General features: G+C 49.1%; 1 protein-coding gene and 1 non-coding gene across 2 annotated transcripts in view; both read left to right on the top strand.

The window, feature by feature from the left end:
* Nucleotides 1-215: 215 nt before the first annotated feature.
* HS3ST4 (heparan sulfate-glucosamine 3-sulfotransferase 4) overlaps nucleotides 216-27,236 on the top strand; it is a 262,886-nt gene continuing 235,865 nt past the window's right edge. The window contains exons 1-3 of the mRNA XM_029058210.2: nucleotides 216-327; nucleotides 365-400; nucleotides 523-1,069. Of these exons, the coding sequence (XP_028914043.1) occupies nucleotides 297-327; nucleotides 365-400; nucleotides 523-1,069 (614 nt within the window). The 5' untranslated portion in view covers nucleotides 216-296. The remainder of the gene's footprint in view (nucleotides 328-364; nucleotides 401-522; nucleotides 1,070-27,236) is intronic.
* Nucleotides 15,534-15,671, top strand: LOC114809359. Its single transcript, XR_003757146.1, has one exon. It is a non-coding gene; the product is annotated as a small nucleolar RNA SNORA7 (small nucleolar RNA).

Raw genomic sequence — 27,236 nt, 5'->3', positions numbered from 1 at the left:
GGAGGGGACCGGGAGGAGGGGCGGGAGGGCCATGCGGCGGGGCCCCCGCCGGGGCCAGCGGGACAGCGCCGGCGGCGGGGGCGGCGGCAACCGGGGCCGGGGCGCATGCAGCCCGGCCGGAGAGGAGGAGGAGGAGGAGGAGGAGGAGGAGGACGACGACGACGACGACGACGACGAGGGGGCGGCGGCGGCGGCGGCGGAGGAGCAGGAGCAGGAGGAGGAGGAGGAGGGGGCGGCGGCTGAAACCATGTCCGGGCAGCGCCGGGGGCTGCCGCTGCCGCGAACGGGGAGCCGAGATGGCCCGGTGGCCCGCGCCGCCGCCCCCGCCGCCCGCCTCCTCCTCCTCCTCCTGCTCCTGCTCCTTCTCCGCCGCCCCCTCCCCTTCCTCCTCCTCCTCCTCCTCCTCGTCGTCGTCGTCGTCGGCCGCCGCCGCCCCCTCCTCCGCCTCGGTCCCCGCCGCCGCCCCCTCCTCCTCCTCGTCGTCGTCGTCGTCGTCGTCGTCGTCGTCCGCCGCCCCCTCCTCGGCCTCGTCGGCTAAGGGCCCGCCGGCGCGCAAGCTGCTCTTCATGTGCACCCTGTCCCTGTCCGTCACCTACCTGTGCTACAGCCTCCTGGGCTGCTACACCTCCCTGCAGGTCCCGCTGGCGCTGCGCGAGCCCCCCGCCGCCGGGCCCGGGCCCGGGCCCCCCGTCCCCGCCCCGGCCCCCGCCCCGGCCGGCCGGCCGGCCCGGGCCCCCCGGCCCCCGCCGGCCCCCGCCCAGACCGCGGCGGCGCCCGGGGGCCCGCCCGCCCGGGGCCCGCCCGCCCGGAGCCCGCCCGCCCGGGAGCCGCGGGAGGCCAGCGCCGCGGACGAGGAGCCGGCGGGGGGCCGCGGGGCGGGCGGGGCCCCCGGGACCCCCACGCCCGACTACGGGGAGAAGAGGCTGCCGCAGGCGCTGATCGTCGGGGTGAAGAAGGGGGGCACCCGGGCGCTGCTGGAGGCCATCCGGGTGCACCCCGACGTGCGGGCCGTGGGCACCGAGCCCCACTTCTTCGACAGGAACTACGACCGGGGGCTGGACTGGTACAGGTAGGGCCGGGCCGGGCCGGGCCGCGGGACAGACTCTCGGGGAGAGATCCCTCCGGGGAGAGACCCACGGGGAGGGACCCTAGGGGAGGGACTCTCGGGGAGGGACCCTCGGAGAGAGACTGTGAGCCCCCCTCGTTGGGCAGGGACGGTCTCCGTTGCCGAATTGTCCATTCCAAACGCTTAGGACAGTGCTCGGCACAAAGTAAGCGCTCAACCGGTACTATTGAATGAATGAATGAATGAATGAATGCATGCATGAGGGATCCTCAGGAGGAGACCCCCCCCCCCTCCGCGGAGAGACCCTCCCCAGGGAGAGACCCCCGCGGAGAGACCCCCCGCGGAGAGACCCCCCGGGGACTAGACGCTTCGGGGCGGGGAGACACCCCCGGCGACAGACCCTCAGGGAAAGATCCCCCCCCCCCCCCGGGGAGAGACCCCCTCGTAGTGAGACCCCCCCCCCGGGGAGAGGCCTTCGGGGAGATACCCTCGGGGACAGCCCACTGGGGAGAAACCTCCTAGGAGAGAGACCCCCCCCCCCCCCCGGAAGAGACCCTCGGAGACAGATCCTCGAGGAGAGACCTCCGGGGAAAGCCCCTCGTGGGGAGACTCCCGGGAAGAGACCCTCGGGGAGAGCGCCCGGCGGTGGCGGCGGAGGATGGGGTTTAGGGGAGGTCGCCCCGTCCCGTCCCGTCCCGTCCCGTCCCGCCTCCGCATCTTCCTCCCCGCTCTTGCCAGCCTCACCAGAGTCCCGCTCCCAAACCCGGCTGCCAACTTTGCGCGCCCCTGCCCTGCCCCTGCCTCTGTCCTGCCCCTGCCCCTGCCCTGCCCCTGTCCCTGTCCTGCCTCTCCCCAGCCCCCCAGCTGCCCCAAAGCGCCTGCCCGGGCCGGGTAAGGGTCTCTGCGCGCCGCCCCCCCCCCCCCCCCCGGGGGCCGGGCCGGGCGGGCGGCCGCTCCTCGGAGCGCGGGAGGTCGGGCGCGGCAGGGGTCTGCCTGGCGGCCAGATAAGGATGCCCCTTGGGGCTTCTCCCAAAGGCCGGGGTGGGGGTGGTGCGGGGGGGGGGGGTGGGGGGGTGGGCGCCGCCGAGGAGGGGTCCGAGCCGGCCGGGGGGAGCGGGAAGGGGGGGGGGGTCTGCGCCCGGCGACCGGCCTCTGCCGCCCCGGGGCCGGAGTCCCGGGCCCACGGTTCTCCTCGGACCGTTCCGGATCGCCCCAGATTCACCCGAAAGGCCGAAACGATGCGATGGGTTCTGGCCCTTTCGGATCGGAGCCCCCGGGGGAGAGGGGAGGAGGTGGTCTGTGGACGGGCATTCCCCTAAGGCGCTTGGAGAACCCGCGGATCCGGGACTCTCCCCCCTCCCTCCTTCTTCTGAACGATTTATTTATTCTACGTCCCGCCTCGACGATGTCCGGATGGCGGTCGGGTACCCGTGGGGTTTTGACTCCCGGCACCGCGGACCTTCCTTCCTCTTACAGCGGAGGAGCCCGGATCCCGCGAACGTTCGCGTAGATCGCGTCCCGTCCGTGGCGGTGCCGTTGCCCCCGGGGACGAGGGGAGCCGGTCGGGTTTAAGTGCCGGGCCCCTCGGTGAATGAATTCCCCGGGCTCCCCCTTTTCGTTTCGCCAGGGATGCCTTTTGAAACGATCCACGGCGGAGGACCCGTGGCCCGTGGACGGGTGATGTTCGCCCCGACCCCGACGGCGCTTACGGGCGCGTGTCTGAATTGCACAGTACGCGTCTTGGGAGATCGCCTCGCCCGGATTAGCGTGGGTCTCCCCCTCTCGACTCCGAGCCCGTTACGGGACGGGGAACGCGTCCGTCGATTCCTTTGGGATGCGCTCTCCCGAGTGCCCGGAATGGTGTCCCGCGCCCGGTAGGCGCTCGGTGAATCCCGCTGCCCGATCGATCGGTCGCGGGGGGCCGAGACTGCGCCGAGGGTATTGCCCTTCCCCGCCGCATCTCGTCGCGAAATAGCAGGCGCGACGAGCTGTTCCCGAGTCGGGCGATTCGACCGTTAGTTACGGAGCCCGGACCCGCGAGTTAAGGTGGCGCCGATATTTGGAAGAGTCGACAAGTAGATAGATGGGGATTCTCTCTTGACGGGATGCCCTTCGCCTTCCGATCGACGCGGGTCCCGCGTGCCTCCCACGTTCAGGTGAGCTGCTCGGAGAGTTTCTCTTTGAGAAAACAGAAACCGAAACAGTCCGGTGAAGCGTACGTTGAAATTCACCGGTCCGCCCGTTGAAAGCTCCTAAGTGAAGCGTTCTTGTACGCGCGTTTTACGCGCGAGCGTGGCTTTTAACGCCTTGGCCGTTTTGATGGAGAGAACTGATCGCATCCCTTCTCCGTTCAAAGAGGCAACGGCGAACCCCTGATTTAACTGGAAAATCGGCGCCTACGATGTTGCGAGCCCTGGTTTCCGTTATGCGATTATCGTCAAAAAGACGTTCGTCAGGATGGTGAACTGGACGTCGGCCAGAACGTTCAATCGTCAAACTGCCAGAATTGAGTGGTCGGGAGTTACATGGGTGTGGATTTTTTGGTGGGGCGGGGGGGGACTGGTTGGTGTGTCCGGTTTTTCGACCCAAAGTCTGCTGCTCGTTTAATCCGGCTGCCGTTTAAAGCTTCGTATCTGGCAGTGGAGGACTTTAGAAAGTTTGGAAGCAGTGTTTAGCCGAATACAGCGCGTCGCGATACGTATCTCACTACTGAGCATCCTTAGGGATAGTTTGGCGACTGGTTTTTCGGAGGGGTTGGAGGCGAAAAAGGTCATCTCTAATGAGCGTGTTTGGTTTAGGTTTTGGCTAGCGGCACTGAAAAGGAAGCGGGTGCTTCACATGTGAGGATGTGAGTGAAAATAAAATGGTGATTGTTTAAAATCAAGTTGCCAAAGAGATGGTTTTGAATTGAGGATCGAGTTTAGAAACACGATAAAAGAAACTCTAGGAAGAACCGTAGAGAGGATTGGAGTCATTCGGTGAAAATGGACTGATTCTGACAGGCAGCTGGGTTTTCATATTTCCTCTTAAATCAGTGCTGTGAGAAAAGGGGAAAGGCGTTATCACTGCCGATTTCCCGGAGCGAAAGGCATCCGCAGATCTGCAGGAGCGTTATAGTTGGGGCTACCGAAAACACCGTTCTGATACTTTGATTTCTTTCCTTGGTACTGTGCGGTCCTTTTGGCTTGGTGCGGTTACCATTTGTTCTTTCTTTCTTTCTTTCTTTCTTTCTTTCTTTCTTTCTTTCTTTCTTTCTTTCTTTCTGTCTTTCTGTCTTTCTGTCTTTCTGTCTTTCTGTCTTTCTGTCTTTCTGTCTTTCTGTCTTTCTGTCTTTCTTTCATTCATATTGATTGAGCTCTTACTGTGTGCGGGGCGCTGTACTAAACACTTTCATGAAGAGCGATGGAGTGAAACCCCCGGACGATGATGTTTTGGGGGCTCAGTGTGGGGAAGCAGCAAAATGAGTTTCCTGCAAACCCTCCTGTTAAGGCGCCTGCCCGGACAGTGACCCGGAAGGAGCTTTCCGGTTTTCCTATTGTTTCTCTCGAATATCGGCCAATAAGGAATTTAAGGGGACGCGTGTCTTCCTGGTGCCGGCGGGGATCGGTCCATCGTATTTATTGAGAACTTACTGTGTGCAGAGCACTGTACGAAGCGCTGGGGAGAGTACGGCTTCTCTGTGCCTCAGTTCCCTCATCTGTAAAATGGGGATGGAGACTGCGAGCCCCACGTGGGACAACCTGATTCCCCTGTGTCTACCCCAGCGCTTAGAACAGTGCTCTGCACATAGTAAGTGCTGAACAAATACCGACATTATTATTATTGTACTATTGTATTATTATCATTACAGTGTAACAGAGGTGCTAGACACATCCCCTGCCCACAGTGAGCTTAGAGAGGGTGAGTTGAGTCCCCTGAAACAAGGGAGCGACTGCACTTGTCCTTTTCTTATTTTCTTAAATATCAGAATCTTCCATTCGTACCTCTTATCTACTCCGGTGCTAAGTACTCTTGATGCTTGGCACGTAGTGCCATGCTCGACGCTACCGTTATTATCATTATTGTTTCTATCTTCAAAGAGCCGTCCGATCGATCGATTATATTTACTGAGCGCTTACTGTGTCTTGGGGAGAATACGATAGAGCAGAGTTAGTCGACGTATTTCCCTGCCCCCAACGAGCTTACAGTCTATGGGATCCATCCCCGTGCTCCAAACCTCGTACCCATACTTTCAAGGTCATCAGAGCGGGAGCGGGTAGAGTGACAGACAGCTTTAGAATCTTCACCGTTCTAAAACCAGAGAAACTAAGGACGGAAAGACTTAGGGTGAACCCGGTGTTGAAAATACAGCGCCTCTTTCGTGGCCCAGCACTCAAAACATTACATTAGGCTGTCTGAGGTGTGCGGGTGGCTTTGATACCTAGAGCGCTTATCCTTTTATGAAAACTTAGAAGGCTATTCACCTAAGTAGACATCCTCAGGTTAATTGTATATTAAGTATTTTGGGTGCTATGTCATAACATTTTACTTCCTTTACCTGTTCTGTCAAGTCTGGTTTTTTTCCTCAGATGATAACAAATAGAAGTTGGGAAAGAATGGGCTGAAACCTATAGCACTGGCTGTTAGATGAGCTCATTTATTCCGGTTTCCAACTAACAGACTCAGTACTGATGTTCCCACATCATTCGTTGCCTCTAATCTTGTTTGCCGCTTTTCTCTAACGTTGCTAATGTGATTTACTTTTTTAAAAAGATGTTTTAAGTTATGACACATTTCATATGGGAATAGACCAGTAGATTTTTTTTTTTTAAAAAACTACATTTAATGTTCTTAAATATTCTGATATAACGTGGCTCATCGGGTTATTTTTCAGGATGGATTTCTCCCCCCCCCCCCCCAAATCTGGCTCGCTGCTGCAGACTGAGCAGATAGATGTCTTTTCTGAGCTCTTCGCCTAAAGGTTTTGAGATCTTTCAGTTAGGAAGCAACCATTTAAACAGAACATAATGGTGAATATGAGGGGCATCAGGTGTTCCATCCGTGATGCTCTGCGTGTTGCTCATTCAGCTCTGCTCACAACTCTATTCTGGACCCCTCCCAGCCAACCAGTAATGGGCAAACGAGCTAGGATGTTTATGATTCGAGCCAACCTCACTACTCGATTAACACCTTCCACGGAGGTCCCGTGGACCGTGGGAAGACTGGCTCCAGAAACGGCCTCGTCACTATCGTTACCTTTAAATTCAAAGGGCACAAGGACCCGGGTATCTGATTTTATAAAGCGGTTTTCACTAAACTCAGAGGATTAGAGCTCGACGGTGCACTTCCCTCCTTGCAGTCTGCCCGCTCTCTCAGCTCCCTGATGAGTTGAGCGGCACCGATACAGACACCCGATTTCAAGGTGATTCCACTTTGAACTTCAGTCCGTGTCAAAGTCCGGCCTTGCGTTCCTGCTCCGTGCACGTCACGACTGCACAGCTGCTTCGCATCATGCATGAAAGGGCTCTGTCAGTCAGTATCATCGCCCCGTTGACTTAGTCTGTTCATTAGGGATGTTTCTGTGGAAAACTACAAGGGTTCTTCCCCTCTCAGGGTCACTCCCGGAGAGCTGCCAGTACTCTACCGGTCTCGATTACGGGAGGGAGAGTCGAGCGGAGGCATATCCGTTCCATTCCCAGCTTGGGCAGTGGCTAGCGAGTGGGAGGCAATCCGCTACGAGTCGAAACTCGCCTATGCTGGGCGGCAGCGGCACGGGAGAGAGTCGAGGGCCGAGACTCGAATTAACTGCGGGGAAGGGGGCAACGGTAAAGCGCGTCTGTGTTTTTACCGAGAAAACTCTGTGGGCGCACTGCCGGAACAATTGCAGACGGAGGTGGGTCGTACGGGGAGAGATGTGTCCGAGGTGTCGCTCTGCGTCCGGGACGACTTGATGGCGTAAGACGGGACAAGAGTTTGTCTCTCTCTCCTCGCCAACAGATTTCAAACGGTGGTGGATTCCTTACTCTAGTCTTTCACAAAAGTTATGGATGAAATCTGCGATTTCTAACTGGCTGCTCAGCCTGGTCTGGTGGATGGAGCACGGGACTGGGGCTCAGAAGGACCCGGGTTCCGCTAGGGCTAATCCCTGCTCTGCCACTGGTAAGCTGTGGGACTTTGGGCCAGTTACTTCACTTCTCTGTGCCTTAGGTAAATCATGTGTAAAATGGGGATTAAGACTGTGAGCCCGATGCGGGACAGGGACTGTAGCCGATCCAGTTACCTTGTATCTATCCCAGAGCTTGGTGCAGTGCTGGGCACAGAGTGAGCACTTAACAAATACCCCAGTTATCATTATCATTATTACCGTTTCACTCTGCGGATCTTACAAATGGTGGTAAGCTCTTTATCGACGTTTCCCCATCTTCGCGTCTATAAGAGCAATGTGACAAAATACAAAGACCGAAGCCCAAAGCAAGTTTCATTTATTTCCTTGCAATCTTACTCAGAACGTGGGAAATTGAACGGGACGTTTCCTAACCAAACTCTCATTAATCGAAGTAGTTCACGGTACCGACATTGAAATTCTTTATAAAATAGGTCCTCTCATTTCGGAGGAACTAATAGTTCCCCGAGTCGCATTACCCAAATGTGTCAATAACGGGTAGGGTCACGTTAGCCCCTGAAGTCTCTGAAGAGAGAGCTGCAACACGGCTCTCATTTTAGTTGGTTCGTTCAAGGTAACACCCAAAAGGAGGATTCCAAAACCTGGAGCCGAGTTTACAAAGCTGTCCAGGGAAACTTCACGTCTGGATTCTCAGGTTCGAGTTGTCGAATTCCCCGGCAAAAGCAGAGAAGATTCGGGTTTCACCGAACCGAAAAGAAAAAATACTATATTCACTCGTAAATTGTAATTCCACTCTAATTTTGCCGGGGGAGGATGGAGAGCTTTCCTTACTATAAAACAAGAAGAGGTCCGTATGGACCGGACGTAACAAGCATCCCCAAAGGTGGGTTTGTTTTCCCCTGAGTTGGCTCAGCTTGAGAATGCTCTCTAGTGCATGAAGACCCCAGAACATCTACGAACTCACCTCCACCTGGTGAAAACTGCCTTCCACAGCGATGCTTCCGCCGTCGCACAGAAAGCATGCGATTTGTGGCACATTCATCCATCAGACAGGGAGGTTCCTAGCACGTGTGAGATTCCTTGAGATCTATTTTTAACAGTGGAGGGTGCCACCCTGGTTTGTCCCACCTCATCCTCGTGGATTGGTGCCTGTTGCGGTACTCACTTCTCTGTGCCTTAGTTCTCCCATCTGTAAAATGGGGACTAAGACTGTGAGCCCCACGTGGGACAACCTGATTCCCCTGTGTCTACCCCAGCGCTTAGAACAGTGCTCGGCACATAGTAAGCGCTGAACCAGATACCAACATTATTATTATTATTACCTTTCCACTTGTTCGGGTTGTCTTTGTTCAGGGAGGGATGAAGAGGAGGGTTTCCTCCGAAAGAGCATCCTGGCCCTTTTCTCTCCTCTACTGGCCTGTTCCCCATCGTTACGCCCTCCCGTGACCGGTATAAGCCTCCCGAACGCAGAGACTGTCCCCACACAACCGCCGCCTCGAGGAAGAACTGTCAAGGAATGACCGTCCTCTGAAAGTTCACCAACTATTGCCTTGGTAAAGAGACTGATGTAATCCCTGATTTTCTGTGGCCTAACAAGCTCCTCTATATTCATCTGTCATTTTTGTCTGCTTTTCTAACCTACCTACCCACACATCAATTTTGACTATCATACGGTTGAATGGATCTTTTTCAGCCTCAGAGTAATCTTCCCATTCATCCGAGCTACAGACGTCATTCTGGTTCCCAAATAAAAATTAAGAATGATTAGATTGAGTATTTCACCGCTCCTTAGGTGGCAGACTCCAGTCCTTGAGTCCTAGATTGTTGGCCCTTACGAGGACAGGGTCCTTAGCAGATTCCCACTTAGACAGTCCTTCCTAGTGCTTAGTACAGTGCTCTGCACTGCACATAGTACGCGCTCAGTAAGTACTGCCGCTACTAATGATGGTATTTGTTAAGCACTTACTATGTGCCGGGCACTGTTCTAAGCACTGGCGTAGATACAGGGTAATTGGGTTGTCCCACGTGGGGCTCACATTCTGAATCCCCATGTTACAGATGAGGTAACTGAGGCAGAGAGGAGTCAACTGGCTTGCCCCGGGTCACCCAGCAGGCAAGTGGCCGAGTCGGGACTAGAAGCCACATCCTCTGACTCCTAGCCCGTGCTCTTTCCACTAAGCTGCGCTACTTCTCTATCCACTAGACCCCACTGGTTGTTAAGGATAGTAGTCCTATTACTACTATTATTCAACAAATGTTGACTATTGAGTCATTTACTATTAAAGCTAAAAGGTTCCAGCCTGGGGTTGAGATTTCACTCGCTGTACTGTCAGCTCTGTTCACCGCTGTCTTTTGTTTCTCCTTTAGTGAAGATTTTGGCCCTGTCAGGTGGGCGTGGACACTTTGTACGTGCACTCTAGAAATATGTTGTTGAGCCTTCCGTCTTGGGCCCCGCTGTGGGTCGGCTTGGCCGTTGGTTGGAAAAGGGCATGCGGTAAACCGGATTGCGAGGAAACCAATACCGTTCACGGAATGCAAAATCTATTCCCATCGGAATGCTGAGAGGCGTTTTCAAGACTTCGGAGGAGAATCCGTCCCACTGCTCGCAGAGTCATCCGCAAAATGCAGGCGCTCCCTACAGAGTGATGGAGATGAGGAGATGGTTAATGCTGTAAGACAGTTCTGTAGAAACCGGAAATGGAAAAGATCCACCCAGCGATCGCCCCTCATCCGCCAACCAGTAGTGCATGTTCCCTCCCGCGGGGCCCCGGTTCAGTCACGGTTCCAAAGGTCGCAGGTAGGAAGAAATAATAATGTTGGTATTTGTTAAGCGCTTACTATGTGCCGAGCACTGTTCTGAGCACTGGGGTAGACGTAGGGGAATCAGGTTGTCCCACGTGGGGCTCACAGTCTTAATCCCCATTTTACAGATGAGGGAACTGAGGCACAGAGAAGTTAAGTGACTCGCCCACAGTCACACAGCCGACAAGTGGCAGAGCTGGGATTCGACCTCATGAGCCCTGACTCCAAAGCCCGTGCTCTTTCCACTGAGAAGAAACCACACAGGGTCCCAGGGGCAACTTCCTTCTCTAGTTGGGAGAAAAGTTGATGGAATTCCCGAATCTCTTGGATGATTTTGGTGGCGTTGGCTTGGTGGTACCTCCATTCTCCTCAAAATGAAGTCTATTCCAGGCCACTGACATCCTTCAGGTCCCCATTCGGTTTTAGAAGAAGGGACCATTGTGGCACTGCCCTCTCTGTCACCTGAACGTAGACCAGGCATCTTTATGAAATATAACTTGGGGTGCTGGAAAAAAAGAAAATTCTGCAGCACGATAAAATTGTCTCTGATCGTATAGCTTTAGGTTATTGGGGAAATAAATCCACCTCTTCTAATGCTGTGAGATATTGTGGATAACTTGTAACTACTGTACTTATGTGCAAAGATCTTTATCGTTTATACTAGATCCTCAGCACTTCTGATAACTTAAGGAAGATGTATTGATTTTTCTGGGTCCTGCTGTGAGTTGGCGTTTACTGAAAGCCAGTGACTCAGCTTTCCCTTCTCGTCACAGAGAAGCTGATGTATTAGAATTGCTCCAGGTTTTGTAGTCTTTAAAAAAAAAAAAAAGTCTTTTCCTTGTGTTGTGGGTTATTTCAAGCCAGTATGAGGGATAGACGAAATCACTTGCCTCATGCTTCAAGGGTTTAGAAATGAAGTGGCGTCTTCATCCTGTGCACCTGTGTGGAGAGAGGCAAAATGGAATCAGTGGTATTTATCGAACACTTACAATGTGCAGAACACCGTACCAAGCACTTGGGAGAGTACAGTGCAATAGGGTTCCCACAAGGAGCTCACAGTCTAGAGGGAGGAGATTACTGCCTAGAGTGCATATATGTCTGTGTGCGTGCATGCCTGTGCGTCTTTACGGGTGTCTTCATGGGCGTGACTGCCTGTGAAAGATAGAGGTTTTACAGTCGAGGGATGGGCCACGTAAGGATAGCTTCTTGCCGGCTTTGATCTTTGTCAGGTTTTTAACTTTTTCCATCCCACCCCTTCACTATCTGTAACTCCCATTTCCATATCGAGCTCCTTGGCTCGAGGTGCTGGGTGTTAACGGGAACAGTCTTGGCTAGGAAGGATGGCATCTCTTGTGGCCTATGGGATGACCAGATATGCCGTATGACTGAAGAAGGGTGACTCACAGAGACAGGTGCTGGATGCACCCTGTTTTAGAGAGGTCTTTCATTTTCAGCACTGTGGCTTTTAGGGGCTGGTTTCCAGGTGAGCATTTGCTGCCGATCGGGCCTTCCCAGGGTGCCCGGGGGGAAAAATAACTGTCTGGTGAGGCCTCACTGCCCCGCTGAAACAACTGCCTCCGGCTGTTAGGAGAAAGAGTAAAAGACTCCCCGGACCTTTACTAGATCATTCTGGGTTTCAAGGGTTGAGATGGCATACTGATTGGATCGTGGCACAGTGGTGTCTCCACCCATTGAGGTCAGAGAAGTCTTCTGTACCCTAACCGCAAACCGCACCCATTCTCCCGACCAGACGCTATGCCAAAGTGTGTTGCCTTGGCATAGGTGGATCGGGTGAGAGAAGGCGGGTGACCCAGCGCAAACCATCCCCATTACTACAGTAACGCCTCGAGTGCATTTCCTGCTGTCGGTAGGACATGCCTCTCCCCGCTTAACAGCCGACGTCTGATCGATCTCATCTGAGTGGCAAGGGGCCAGAAAAAGAAGTGCACCACTGAATCCGAGCGTCAGATTCTCTCTTGGAGATGCTCATTCCCACGGATACACCCTCACTGTCAGCAGTGTTGTCTTTGAACCGAAGGGCAGCTCTTTACTGAGTTATTTTGGTCCATTTTTCACCAGGTATCGCTGGACATATGAAACCCGGATGAAATATCGACTGAAGCAGCACAGCAAGAGCCAGAACGTACCTACCATACATCAAACGCACTATTTCTGACCCTAGGTTCAGTGCTGTTCTGAAGAATGGTTCCAGGTTTACCAAATTTGGGGGACTTGGAACAATTTTGAGAGATGGAGGAAACTTGCCATCAGTCGCCCAAGTGGAAATCACTGGCCTGAGCTGGACGTTTCCTCTCCTTGTTGCCTGCCTCGCGGGAGAGGCCTCTCGGGTCACAGAACCCTGACAGACCTGGGGTGGCCCATGATATTCCGGCCCTAATAAGGGTTTGGGGACTTTTGGACCCTGCATTTTCTGGCTCCACTATATAGTGTAGTTCAATCGATCGGATTTATTGAGCGCTTACCGTGTGCAGAAGACTACACTAAGCGTTTGGGAGAGTACAATATAACTATATAACAGAGTTGGTAGACACGTTCCCACGTTCCCTACCCACAGCGAGCTTAGTTGCTCTCTGTGTTCAAAGAAGCCCCCGCTATGAGTGAAATTCACCTAAGGGTATCTGTGACTGAAAAGGCCAATGCGGAATCCACAATCTCAACTGTAGCATGCCAGCAGAACGGTCATCTCTTGTTATGTTTGACGTTTGCGGTGCCTGGCTCTCTTTTACCTCTTGGTCTATCATTCCTTACAAAAGCTTCACTAGAAGGGAGCCACGCTTTTATTGAGAGACGCAGCATGGCCTAGTGGCTAGAGCACGGGCGCGGGAGTCAGAAGGACCTGGATTCTCATCCTGTCTCTGCCTCATGTTTGCTGTGTGATCTTGGGCAAGTCTCTTCATTTCTCTCAGCCTCAATGACCTCGTCTGTAAAATGGGGATTAAGAGCGTGAGCCCCCTGTGGAACAGGCACTGTGTCCACTCAGAACGGCGCTTCGAACAGTGATTGGCACATAGTAAGCACTTAACCAGTAACATAGTTACTATGATGATGGTGATGATTGAAAGTGGAGTTGAGAAGGGGCACTGATGGAGGCAGGATTGTATCCGGCCCCCTGCTCCTCAGATGGGGCTGAGCATGGCAACTTTGGGGGGGGAGGCAGTCCCCCCCATTCCAGGTGACCCTCCTGGAGGGAAGTACCCTCAAGTCACACTGCCTGTATTCATCCCTCAATGCAAGGCAGAAGAGGGACCAGCTCTTGCATTTTCACAACAAGCATACTTGGGGCTAAATTATCCTCAACGGTGGGATTAACTGAGTGGGAAGCCTTGTACCAATTGCTTAGGAGGGTACTACAGAAGCAAAGACCTATAATTCCTGTCCTCCAGGAGCTCACAGTCTAGACCTGAGCCAAATTCTTTGAGTGTGCAGCAGCCAGCTGCTGGGGTAGTATTGTCCCCTCCAGAGAGAGGGGAGCAAAGGAGTGGAAGATCCAGGAAGAGGATGGAGTTAGGCCCTTTTGGAAGTTAAATTAGTTCATTCCATTTCCAGTATCACTTGAAGCCCAGAAGCAGTGGTTCCCTAAACGATCCTCTAATAAAATGAAAGAATTATTCCTAAAATATTTTGTTTCTTCCCAGGGAATAGCTTGAAAGTAGAGAGAATTTGGCTTATTTGAGGATTGTTTGATTTCATTACTTATAACTCAGCATTTTCTTGTTGAATATTAAATACAACCTGGAACTGTCCATTCCAAGAGTATTCTAATAGCTAATTAAAGTCCTAAAAAAACCCCCAACTTTTTGATTTGCCACTTGACTTTTCTGGGCCCATCGATATGAATCATGCGTGAGCCTGGGAGTCGGAAGGACTTGGGTTCTATTCCTGACTCTGCCACTTGGCAGCTGTGTGATTGTGGTTAAATCACTTAACTTCTCCGCACCTCAGTTACCTCATCTGTAAAATGGGGATTAGAACAGTGAGCCCCGTGTGGGACATGGACTGTGTCCAACCTCATTAGCTCGTATCTACTTCAGTGCTTGGTACAGTACCTAGCAAGTACTAAGGGCTTAACAAATGCCACCAAAAAAACCAAAATGATCCCTGAAATACAAGTCGTAGTATAAACACTATCACATTTTCATGTTTCCTAGCTGGGAAAATATCAAGACATTAAATGTGGTAAAATGACTAGTGGCACAAGTTTTACATGGATGGTTTAATCTCCCTTTGCCACGTGGACTCTTTGTGAGTTCCGGTTTGGCAGTTCCACTTAAGCGACAAATGTAAAGAGAAGTTACTTACGAAAGGTTTTGATGTCAAAGACAAATTTCCAAGCACAAATTAGTGACACCCTGTATTGTGAGAAGCTTGAATCTTCTGCTTTTCACTCATTTTCTCTTCCTTCTTGTTGTCATGGGGACTTCTTCTTCCTGAGTTATTGCATCGTGCACTTCAGCAAAAATTTTATTGCTCTGGGGCTGGAGAGGCTCATGTGGGACATTTTTCACTGTTCATGGTGTAATACACAGAGGTAATTTCTTTCAAATGATTTTTGCTTGAAGTGATTTTCAATGAATTGAGAAGGGTAAGAGTATGAATGAATGGCTGAGTTTTTTAGTACCAGGTCCCGGTAAGGGACATATACTATCAAACTTTTCAGAGCATTAAATGTGGATAGTATAATTTCACTGGTGGTATATAAATAGGCAGTGGCCCATTTTATTCTCTTTCTTTAAAATAAAGTATTTACTGTTGTAATCTCTATAAGTCACTTTTTTATCACTTGTTGAAGTTTTATTTCATATCAGAACTGAAGGTTTTTATCAAAAGGGGACCGTTATTACTTCTTAAAAAGGTGGAGGTTAGTTGTCATCCCAGGGAAATGGTTACACAAGTAATCGTGTTGTCAGTATTGGTGGAATGTTAAATCACACCCTGTATGGTTCAGAGGTCAGGTGGGATTTTTCATGTCCTCCAACTATTACGGCTAGAGGCTCTTGTAACACGTCTCACTCGTTGTGGTTGATATGAGCTAGATCCCACCCCTTAAATCGGAGACCCGGTGCCATTTCGCCTGCCGAAGTCGTAGCAGGTGACTTTCTTTCCTCAGCTCCCTATTCTCGAGGTAAGGGAAGGCCCTGTCACATGTTGAGAGCCCAAAACTTGCCACTTGCTGTCAGCGAGATTTCCTGTCTGGCTTCCAGCCCAGAATGCCTAGATTGTACCTGCGTGGTATTCTTCGGCAGGTTCGAAAATATTCAGTGGGAGCATTCTATCTGCAGGCAGAGTTTCGCAAGTACAACCCCCGTGGAAAATCACTGAATGAACTGATTTACAGCACTTCTGGATGCCTACTGAGAGTGGAGGAATAGCGTCTAATCGATGGCCTAATCTGATAGTATCTACTGTCTACACTGTAAGCTCTCTGTGGACGGGGACTAGGTCTACCAATTCTGTAGTGTACTCTCCCAGGTGCTTAGTTCAGTGCTCTGCAAAAGTGCTCAACAAATAAAGTCGATTGATTGGAGTGCCTACGGTATCTAGCCCCTCTCAGGGTCACACCTGGAGAGTTTCCAGTACCCTACCGGTCTCGGCTGTGGGAGGAAGAGTCAAGCAGAGGCATATCCATTCCATTCTTAGCTTGGGCGGTGGCTAGCGAGGGGAAGGCAATCTGCTACAAGTCAAAACTCACCCGTGCTGGGCAGCAGCGGCGTGGGAGAGAGTCGAGGGTGGAGACTCGAGTTTACTGCGTGGAAGACGGCAGTGGTAAACCACTCCTATATTTTTACCAAGGACACTCTTTGGATACACTACCAGAATGATTGCAGATGGAGAGCGGGTCATTCTGGGAGAGATGTGTCCCTGGTGTCGCTCTGGGTCGGAAACGACTCGACGGCAAAAGACAAGACTGTATATAGAGCACTGTACTAAGCCCTTAGGAAAGTACAGTACAACAGTGTTGGTAGATGTGATCCCTGCCCACTAGGAGCTTCCAGTCGACGCTTTACCACTAGAACTTCATTCTCAAGTCCCCCTAAAAAGCATTTAACTTGGCTGGAACACTCGTTTAATTCTGAATATGGTTGCCCGCATAGACACCTCTCTGGGCCGAACACCACTGATTACTCCCGCTGAGATTCTGAACTCTCCGTGCCTCGAACATTTGTTTGCATTCTGCCCAGAATCTGTCACTGTTTAATTTCTTTTTCACAAATAGAGTTTAATGCAATTCGGAGTTTGTGAAAAAAGAATTTGCATCCAAAGATTACCTTTATTTCTGTATCGTTTTTTTTTTCTGGTCCTAAACCCAAGATGCAGTTTAGTAAATGTTGCAGATTCATTATCTGTGCGTACGCTTTTTCTGTCAGACTTTACGTCCGAACACCAAAAATGGATCGTAAACTCATTTTTTAAAAATTATTTTAAACTTTACCCTCATCGATCCCTTTTAGTGTAGATGAAGGCATGTAACTTGTCAAGATATCACTTTAAGCCCAATATTTTCTTAAAGGGCGCATTTTGGGGAAACAATTAAAACCTAGCATAGTGCATCAAACCATGAATATTTAGAGTTGAATATGAAGCAAAAGGATAAGATAGACTACCTCATAATATCCTATGACTTTTGGTTTGTATTGGAGTTGGTCAGCTGTCACCTCTGGAAACCCTATGAGAAAAACAGAGGAAGTACAGTGTGTGGGACAGAAAAACAGCACAGAGATATGAGGGGGAATAGATCTTTAGAACCTATTAGCTTCAAAATGACATTCTGCTTAATCCATTCTGTTTCATTCTTCTTCATTTCTGTCCTGTGACTGGAGCAGTTATTCACTGTCTCCTCTGCACTTCCCCCTCCCTCCCCACCCTCCCCCCAAAACCCTACCCCTTAATCATCTGGGTCTTCCAACAGGTCCAAATTGACTTTCCGTTCTTAGAAATCCATGCTTTTTTCTGCTTTCTATGCACTAAACATGCTTAATCACAATCTGCTTTTGCAGACGTTGAGACCTGCTCATTCTTTATGGGCATCTTTTTGAAAATGGTCTTTTTTTGGAGAAAATTTCATCTTTTTGTCCCTTAGCTGCATGGGGCAACCCAAATGTTAGAAGCCAGACCCGTTCAACAACTGTGCTCACCAGATGAATCTTTGTGGATACTTATGCCCCGAACCCATTTTAGAATTAGTTCATCTTAAGAACCATGAAACAAAAATTCCAAGAGCTCCTGAAACATGGCTACTCCCTCCGACTTGGTGTCAGGTGAAGTGGCTTCGAGATTCCAAGCTGATGATATGAGAGGTTGGGAAAGGGAGAAAGAGATTGAAAGGGCATCAGAATTAGTGGGAGCAGTGAGAGTAGTCCCAGAAAGAGAAGAATTTTAAGTAGGAAAAAAAGCAGAGGAAGAAGACGGGGTGAAGGACAGATGATGAACGGAAGTAGAAAAAGACAAATTCTCCGTCAGGAGTAGGTGTCACGACCGAGGGAAGAGTTGGTTGGTTTCCGAGCACTGACTCTGGGGTTGACTCTCGATGAGTTGGTTCGGATTTGAACGATGGCACTTTGTCAATGAATTAATTTAGTGGTTTTATGTTGGGTGATTCATCATCAAATCTTTCTTTCCTCTGCCTTTTGGGACTTTGCCTGGGCATTTCCTCCCCCTGGATGTTTAAGGAGTCTCCCTGCCACTGCAGCTAGACTTTCAGGGTCCCTAGAGACGTTTTGAAACCAGTGTGTCCATAAACAGAAGAAAAACAGTGCCGGCAACAACGGTCACTCCCTGCACCCCTCAAACCGCTCCCCCCCACCATACACCTCTTCAATTACCTAGCAGGTCTGGAAAGCGGTGTTGACTAGTGGAGAGAGCACTAGCCCGGGAGTTAGGAATTCCGGTTTCCAGTCCTGGATCCGCCACTTGCCTGCTGTGTGACCTTGGGCGAATCACTTAAATTCTCTGCGCCTCATTTTCTTCATCTGTTAAATGGAGATACGGTACCGGTTTTCCCTCTCTCTTAGACAGTGAGGTTCATGTGGGGTGGGTACCGTGTCTGATCCGACTGCCTCATATCTACTCCAGTGCTTAGCACAGTGCATGGTGGTTAACCAACATCATCATGATTATTAGGACTGTTCTGAGCCCTGGGCCCAGCTCTCGAAGCTGAAGATACTGACTTGGAGGGTAAATTCCATAGAGGAGGTCACTACTGTCAGTCAGTTGTATTTACTGAGCGCTTACGGTGTGCAGAGCGCTGTTCTTAATGGGAGAGTGCCCTATAACAATACAATAAGACACATTCACGGCCCACAGAGAGCTTACAGTGAGAAACTCAGGTTCACCTCTTGGGGGGTCTTGCTTAAGACTCGAAAGATTAGGGTGATGACCAGGGGCTCTTCTTTGGGTCGTTATGAAACCCCATTTCTCTCCATAGATTTTTTTCTAGTCCTAGAGTGTGTTATAGGAACCAGCGGTCTATCAAATCACCACAGCAAGGGAATCAGCCACTTACCCATCAGCAGCAGTTGTCAGTCATGCGTGGCAGTGAGCCATTCAAGAAGCATTCACTGGGATGCAATTTCCTGGCAAGATAGGCCTGCTGGCACCAAGTCACCCTAATGCTCTCCAGCACTACCATCCTGGATAGTGGGGGGAATGGAAAATTCCCTGGGTGGGGGGAGGAGTCTGTTCCTTTTGACAACAATCCTAGGGTGACCAAAATTGTGGCCTAGTGGATAGACCGTGGCCCTGGGAGTTAGAAGGATCTGGATTTAAATCTTGCCTCTGCCGTGTGACCTTGGGCAAGTTACTTAATTCCTCTGCGCCTTAGTTACCTCATCGGCAAAATGAGGATGAGACGGCAAGCCCCATGTGGGACAGTGTCTAACCTGACAAACTTGTATCCACCCCAGTGCTTGGTACAGTGCCTGGCACACGGTAAGAGCTTAACAAGTACCAGAGTTATTATTATTATTCCGGCTCTGAGGACCATTAGGAAATCAGATTGCTCTGTGGTCTCTACTGGACCCGCAAAGAACAACATGAACACTCACTAGACTGCAAGCCCTTTAGAGGCAGGGGCTGTCTTTTATAGTTATCGTTTATTCCCAAGAGCCTAGCACAGTTCTCTGCATCCAGTAGGAGCTCAAATGCTGTTGATGATGGTGTGGATGATGAGGGGCCCCTCAGATGAATTCATCAAGGGACCGGAGATGGCTTAGGGCTAGTCTAGATGAACAGGGCAACTGTCAGTAGCAATCTGCAGCGTGGCTCAGTGGAAAGAGCCCGGGCTTGGGAGTCAGAGGTCATGGGTTCGAATACCGGCTCTGCCACTTGTCAGCTGTGTGACCGTGGGCAAGTCACTTCACTTCTCTGTGCCTCAGTTACCTCATCTGTAAAATGGGGATTAACTGTGAGCCTCACGCGGGACAACCCGATGACCCGGTATCTCCCCCAGCGCTTAGGACAGTGCTCTGCACATAACAAATACCAACATTATTATTATTATTATTATCTGACCCTCTCTTGGCTTCTCCCAGTACGGGATGGTCCAGATCCGAATTTGCCGTTTTGCACTAGAATTGGACCCGTCTTGGACAGTTGGTGAGATGAAAAGCCGGTCTAGAATTGGTTTTCTTTCAAACGGTCAGTTACAACCAGATGCACGGGGTAGGGAGAGAGGGTCTTAAAGAGCTGGCTAGGTAGAACTCATCTATCGGATATTCCTCCCTCATCGATATCTCGCCCTCTCCCCTCCGTGGAGAGGGGGTCTCTGTGGACATTTCTCACTGTCTAATGGGTTTATCTAAAACTCAGAAAAGGAACAGCAGTGCTCTTTGCCCAAATAGTCCTAAGGTTCCTTGATGGCTTGGAACACAAGCTATAAAATGCAGAGAGAGACTCTAGATAGCATGTTCCTAAGAGACCACTTACTACTCTGGAAAAGGAAATTAGAGGTAGAAGAAGTCAATAAAATGATGATAAATTAATGGTCTTTTATGTTTAACAAAGCAGTACGGGTAGGAGTGTAGCCTGGTGGAAGGAGCAGAAGCCTGGGGGTCGGAAGATCTGGGGTCTGATCCCAGCTCTGCTACTTACCTGCTGTGGGTCCTTGGGCAAGTCACCCCACTGCTCTGTGCCTCAGGTTCCTCATCTGTAAAATAGGGATTAAATCCTACTGCTACTGTTTGTTCCCAAGTGTAAGGAACAGTGTCCTGTCCACTCTAAGTGCTCACGAGATACTGATGATGAAGTTAACACAGAATGAGTTGTACCACTGTACAGCAAAAGTGCTGATTTACCTCCTAAAAGACTCACAAAATACTTGCTCCTGTCCTGATGATCCTTTGAGATTATCCCTTCAGCATTCCAGCGGCCAGAGGAAAAAATGCAAATAATTAGCTTTGTTTTTCTGACAGAAAATGATAGTTTGACTGCATACAGTCCTTAATGTATGTATCAGTCCTTAAACTGATTCTCTTTCCCTCTTCAAAACCCTACTTAAAACTCACCTCCTCCAAGAGGCGTTCCCAGACTGAGCTCCTCTTCTCCCTCTACTCCCTCTGCCATCCCCCCTTTACCTCTCCGCAGCTAAACCCTCTTTTTCCCTCTGCTCCTCCACCTCTCCCTTCCCATCCCCACAGCACCGTACTCCTCCGCTCGACTGTATATATTTTCGTTACCCTATTTATTTTGTTAATGAATTGTACATCGCCTCGATTCTATTTAGTTGCCATTGTTTTTACGAGATGTTCTTCCCCTCGACTCTATTTATTGCCATTGTTCTCGTCTGTCCGTCTCCCCCGATTAGACCGTAAGCCCGTCAAACGGCAGGGACTGTCTCTATCTGTTGCCGACTTGTTCATCCCAAGCGCTTAGTACAGTGCTCTGCACATAGTAAGCGCTCAATAAATACTATTGAATGAATGAATGAATACTCCCACCTGCTTAGACTGTGTGCCCCATGTGGGACAGGAACTGAGCCCAGCCTGATGATCTCCACCCCAGTGTTTAGTACAGTGCTTGGTGCTTAATAGACACCATGAAGAAAAAAAAATTAATAGCTACCCCCATTTGAACTCTGAATTCTTCCCCAGAAAAGAGCATTAAATAGGTTGGATGTACTGTTCCCCACCTTTCCTGGGATGTGCACCCCTGGACATTGCTGCTCTCTCATCTGGGAGTAAGAAGGACCTGGGTTCTAATCCTGACTCAGACGACAAGCAGGTGTGCACAGTCCAGTTGATGAGCCAAAGCCACTGCAGAAAGAATGTTTGCAGGCCATCGGGATGTACTATCAGCTATTTGTTACCAATCTTGACACTCGAGACCTCCATGGACGAAACGTGGATTTTCTTTCAAACAATTTTTCTTTCCATAATTGCGACCTGTGACAAAGACAGGAGGCATAAGGAAATGTCGGTTCCTTTCTGATGCGGAGCTTCTTGGACTACCAAGGCTCAGCGTAAACTCTCCGCATACGCTAACTTCATTTCATTTCCCCCTATCAAACAAGCCCGCACTGGTGCATTGTTACATGAAATTGTTACATGAAGTTGACTTGATGGTGTCTATTTCTTTAAGGAGCATGTTCTCACTTCACGTGGATTTTTTTTCTTTTCTTAAGGGAATGCAAAATCCAAGCTACCTCATGAAAGGTAGACATTGAGCCAGTTTCTCCTGTATTTCCAGGTCTTTTCCTACGTTGGGAGTCTCCTGAGGGTCAGGGATAATGTCTCATTCCCACCTCTTTTAGTCTTTCCCAGTGCATAATGTAGCCCTCTGCACATAGTAAGTGTTTAATAAATACTATAACCATTACGAGTTCTGCCACCGTTCTCCCCCGATCGCTCTATGTGAACATTCGCCGTTATTCGAGCGATAAGGATTCCTCAATCAGTGTAGAATGCTCTGGAAATCTCAAAATCAAAAGCCCATGATAAAGATGCATGAAGCAATAACCATATTGGTAAACTAACACATCCAGCTGAGAATAGCTGAGATATAGCAAATCATAATGCAATTTTCTATGCAAAAAGGGTTTATCTCCATCTCAATATTATTCTGCATCATTACTCATTCTGGAGAGGCTATTGCTGTCCTAGGTTAAGGGATTGAACTTTGCAACTAGAGCTTCAAGCTTATCTTACTGGCTATTGCTTGACTTTTATTGCTCATAAATTCTACTGACATTGTTAGATACAAGTAAGTGTATTCTCCATTAGAAAATATTAAACTTTTATACCAGTTTAGAATAAAGAAGATTAAAGAGGAAATTTCTAAGGTCCAATCCACCATGAAATTGAAATTTATACTTGGTATGTAAAATGTGTGTTATGGATATGCTTATGATCATCACTTAAATGGGGAACGGAAGAGAAGGGATTGGATAAAATATGCCCAACTTAAACCGGATTCCCAGAAACGAAGGGAGAGTGCACGTGTACCTTGCTCCTACCCAATTGGTGGTTCACTTCGTGGTCATGGATTCTAATTCCCGCCCCACCACTTGTCTGCTGTGGGGCCTTAGGCCAGTCACTTCACTTCTCTGGGCTTCAGTGACCTCATCTGTAAAATGTGGATTGAGACTGGGAGCCCCAGGTGGGACAGGGACTGTGTCCAACTCAATTTGCTTGTATCCACCCCACCTCTTAGTACAGTGCCTGGCCCATAGTAAGCGCTTAACAGATACCATTATTATTATCATTTCATGTAAAGGCAGGTTCTATACATTTGGTGGAGGTTTGGGTTGCTGGGGAAATAGAACCCGAACAATACAGCTCGGGTATGAAGTTGGACATTTCAAGCCACTGAGCGCACAATCGAACGTGACGTCATTTAAAAAACATACTGTATATGCAAACAGAAGAGGCTTGATTTCTCAGAGTGCTTTCCTTGCCCAGCCCTTGGCAAACTTGCCATTTGTGAAGCTATTTTGCATTTACGCTTTAGTACTCTCTGTCCCATGAATATTCAGACGCCTGCTTGTCGTGTGTTACCGTGTGCGTTTCGCACCCACTGCGTTACTTTTCTTCCTTTTTTTTCCAGTGGATTCAATTAGTTCTATTTGCTGCCTTAGCGATAAAATGATTCCCTCCACAGCATTAAAATGAGTCTCTCATTATTTCATTTGCACTGCTGTGTTTCAAAAACGGAGGGGAGAGAGGGTGGGAGGAAGGGGGTTTTTATTTGCAGGGAGTCTCTGTTGTGCGTCGGCAATGCTGCCGAATGGGAGCCAAGAAGATGACACTTAATATACTTGTGGCAGCATTAAGAATGGATGAAGGTCACTGAAAACCACAGACCAAAGATCTGCTACTGCAAAGGCGTATTATCCTCATCCGATGGGCTTTCAATTAGGCTCCACGTTCTGACCAATGGATTGCCCAGGAATGAAGTGGGAAGCGGCTGCCCCACCCATTCCTCCCCTTTCTGTTTGGAAATGAAATAATCATCCAGTCAATCAACGGTATTTATTGGGTGCTTTCTGTGTTTAGAGCACTGTACTAAACACTTGGAAGAGTACAGTGCAATGGAGTTGGTAGACACGATCCCTGCCCACAGAGAGCTTAGAGTTTATTAATAATAATAAATAATAATAATAATAATGTATTTGTTAAACACTTACCATGTGCCAAGCGCTGATCTAAGGGCTGGGGTATATACAAGGTAATCAGGTTGGCCCGCATGGGGCTCACAGACTTCATCCCCATATTAGAGATGAGGTAACTGGCACAGAGAAGTCAAGTGACTTGCCCAAAGTCACACAGCTGGTAAGCGGCAGAGTCAGAATTAGAACCCACGGCCGCTGACTCCCAAGCCCGTGCTCTTTCCACTAAGCCGGACTGAGTCTTCATAGGATCTCAGTTAAGTTTAGGAGGGTGGACGGTAAAATAAATTACTCATGAGAAAAATGGTACTGTATATGTGCAGACGTGTGAGGATGGGGTAACTCTCGGGCGGGCATGAGTCTGTTAATTTTTATATTGTACTCTCCCAAGTGCTTAGTACAGTGCTCTGCACACAGCGCTACAATATAATTGATTGAAGGAATGAATCTGAAAGGGCTAATGGAGTCTAGACCCAAAGACAAAGGCAGTACTGAAAGGAGGGTGAACAGGGGAAGGTTTTGTCAGGGAAGACCTCTTGGAGGAGATATGATTTTAGAAGGACTTTGAAGATGGGGAGAGGGGTGGGCTGTAGGATATGAAGGGGGACGGTGTTCCAAGGACATGAGCGAGGGGTCGGCGGTGAAACGGACGAAACCAGAGCACAACGAGTAGGTTGACATTAGAGGAACGAAGTGGGAGGGATAGATTGCGGTAGGAAATGAAGGAGGTAAGGTGGGAAGGATTAACTGATCAAGTGGCTCAAGGCCAAGGCCAAAGAGTTTCTGTTTGATGCGGACCAAGTAGGTGGACAACCACTGCAGGTTCTTGAGGAATGGAGAGATACGGATTTAGACTTTCTTTTATAAAATGATCCAGGCAGTACGGACTGACAGACTGGAGAGACAGGCTGCAAGGAGATCAGCCAGGACCTCATTCCAAATTCATGTCAAAGGGAGCATTTATTTCGACTTAAGGGTGTGTGTGTTTGGGAAGGGGGATGGGGAGGGGGGGGAAGATGAATGTCTTGATCCTGCAATGTCAATTGCGATCCAGCCTACAGATTTAATGAAATGCTATTTAACAATGGCCATTATTTGAAATATTCAGTAGGCGACTAGAACTACATTGAGGAGTCATGTAATTTGACTTCCAGGGTATCGAAGAACATTTTGCAAAGGGGGAGAAAAAAGCTCTGTAAGAGTAGGAATGACACTGATTATGTGGGAAAGACATGTATGTAATTATAAAGCGCTCCAGAGTTTTGTTAGTAAGCTGTGTTTAGATGTCCTTTCACAAGTTGGAAATGTCATCAGGTAGTCGAACTGTTGTTAACAGACCCTTATTTTCTTCTCGTTTCACACTGTGCCAAGCAAGAATCATATTGGTTACAACACCGAAGAACATCTAAGTGAGGAAAAAAAAGTGTGGGTACTTAGAAAAAACTAGATGTGAATCTTAATTGGTCTTATTTTTCCAGGCTGTGTGGCTTGGCCATAATGGTGGTGTGCATCATAGCTAAATATTAGGCTAATTAGTAGGAGCACATAATTTTTCCCTTGCATTATTAATTGTTTGGACCTAAGGTTCAGATGGATGTAAGGAGAGGTGTCTTTGGGGCTTATTAAACGCCTTTTCTACTTACTCGTCTGGGAGATTTTAAAGCTTAAAACTTTCCAATTTTTTTTTTTACTCTGGGAAGGATATGAGCACAATTAGACTAGAAGGTGCTCAGCATACCTAGACCGTCCAGAGCCTATCGGACTGTCGGTGAAAATCACGGCAGAAAATAGTCTGGATTTTCTTTAACTTCCACACCGGAGAGTTAAATGACGCGAAATGTCTTACCCCGGCAAGTGAAATGACTAATTAGACTAAGCGGGTTCATCATTAATTATGAAATCAAGATGCAGAGCTGTTCTCTGGCAGCGCTTAGGTAGCACTGGAGGTCTCTTTATACTGTAAACGTTCTGCTGATGGGACCAATTGAAGCTTATTGTTAAATAACTTCTGAACATAAAATAAAGAAGCTTCAGGGGAAAATGTGTCTAGTTGGGATGGAAGACCATTTTAAATGTGAAAAATGAGATCATAGAACAGGCTAAGGAGGTTGGGAAAGTTAAGTAATTAATCACACTGGTCATAATGAGGAGAGGAAATCAACGTGATAAAAGGATTTGTCTGACTAGATTACAGACAAATTTAAAAGAAAAAAGCAGCAAGGGGCATCGCTATCTTGGGAACTGCGCTCTTTAAAAATCCTCCATCATTCTTATAATCAATTCTGCATTTCCTTAATAGCTGTGTGAAACATGGCTCCCTCTACATTGTCTTAGATTAACCACTAACTGCAAACTATACGTTAAATGAAGTATCGAGTATTTGTCTCACAACAATACACTTGGATGTTGTTTATTTCCCCGATCGGTCCTGTATGATGCATTTTAGGTGCTGTATTGCTAAATACAGACTGTACTTTAATATCTGCATTCGATAGTCTCCAACTGCCTCACTTAGAAAGCAGCTGTGCAGAGGCCCCACAATTACAGATAGAGTTTTTCTCATAAACTGTTTAATTGTTTGTTTCTGGAAACTATTGCACCGACTTTATTATGCAGTGGATGGCGGGCTGCAGCCGGCAAGCCACTTTATGGGTTTTCTTAGCAAAATACCAAGTTGACATATGTTGGGCTCACAAATACGATTCAGTTGTATTGTTATCTGACCTCCAAGGAACTTGCAGTCGGTAATAACATGGCTGTGTGGCAGATCCACTAGTAAAATGGCACAGTGACTGGGAATTCAATCTATAAACAAATGCGATCCCAGGAAGAATAGCATATGAAGAGACTCTAACTTAGTACTGTAACTCCTTGCCCACCAATAATAGTGTGGTTACTTCTCTGAGCTGCCATTAACCTTGGGTTGAAGCTTATAGAATGCCGGGGCGTGAAAGGTGGCATTTGTTCCACATTGTTTGCTTGGTTTTTTCCTGAAGGTTGTACCATTTTAAGTGAAGCCACACACCAGCTTGTGGATGGGAAACGTTATCTGCATTTGCCATATGGGGAAAACAGAGACCAAAAGATTGACGTAATTTCTTCTCAGGAGAGCTGGGATCGGAACTGGGAAATACCTGCTCCCAGGTAAGCTGCTTCAGCTTCACGGTTCCTTCTAGGGGTTGACGCAGGCAAGGGTATGCAGTGAGTGAGGATAAGTGGTATTTATTTAGCGATTACAGTGTGCCAGGGACTGTATTAAGCACTAGGGTGAACACGAGCGAATCGGGGTGGACACAGTCCCAGGTGGGGCTCACAGTCTCCATCCCCGTTTTACAGCTGAGGTAACTGAGGCATAGAGAAGTGAAGTGACTTGCCCAGGGTCACACAGCAGACAAGCGGTAAAGCTGGGATTGGAAGCCATGACCTTCTGACTCCCAGGCCCACGCTCTATCCACTATACCATGCTGCTTCTCCTGATGGACCTGGAACCAGGGACCCATCACCAATTACCCCATCGACACTCCACCTGCTCCTGCTCCCGTTTCTCATAACCTTTGAAAACAAGATTTATTGCGTGGCAACTCAGTGCACAGTCCTGTAGTAGGCTCCCAAAGGAGCTGATAGAACTGAAAAACAAAATTGCTGCT

This window comes from Ornithorhynchus anatinus, chromosome 2 (assembly GCF_004115215.2).
Source record: "Ornithorhynchus anatinus isolate Pmale09 chromosome 2, mOrnAna1.pri.v4, whole genome shotgun sequence".
Taxonomy (NCBI): Eukaryota; Metazoa; Chordata; class Mammalia; order Monotremata; family Ornithorhynchidae; genus Ornithorhynchus; species Ornithorhynchus anatinus.
The sequence above is the reverse complement of the archived record's forward strand: the minus strand, read 5'-3'. Positions and strand labels throughout refer to the sequence as shown.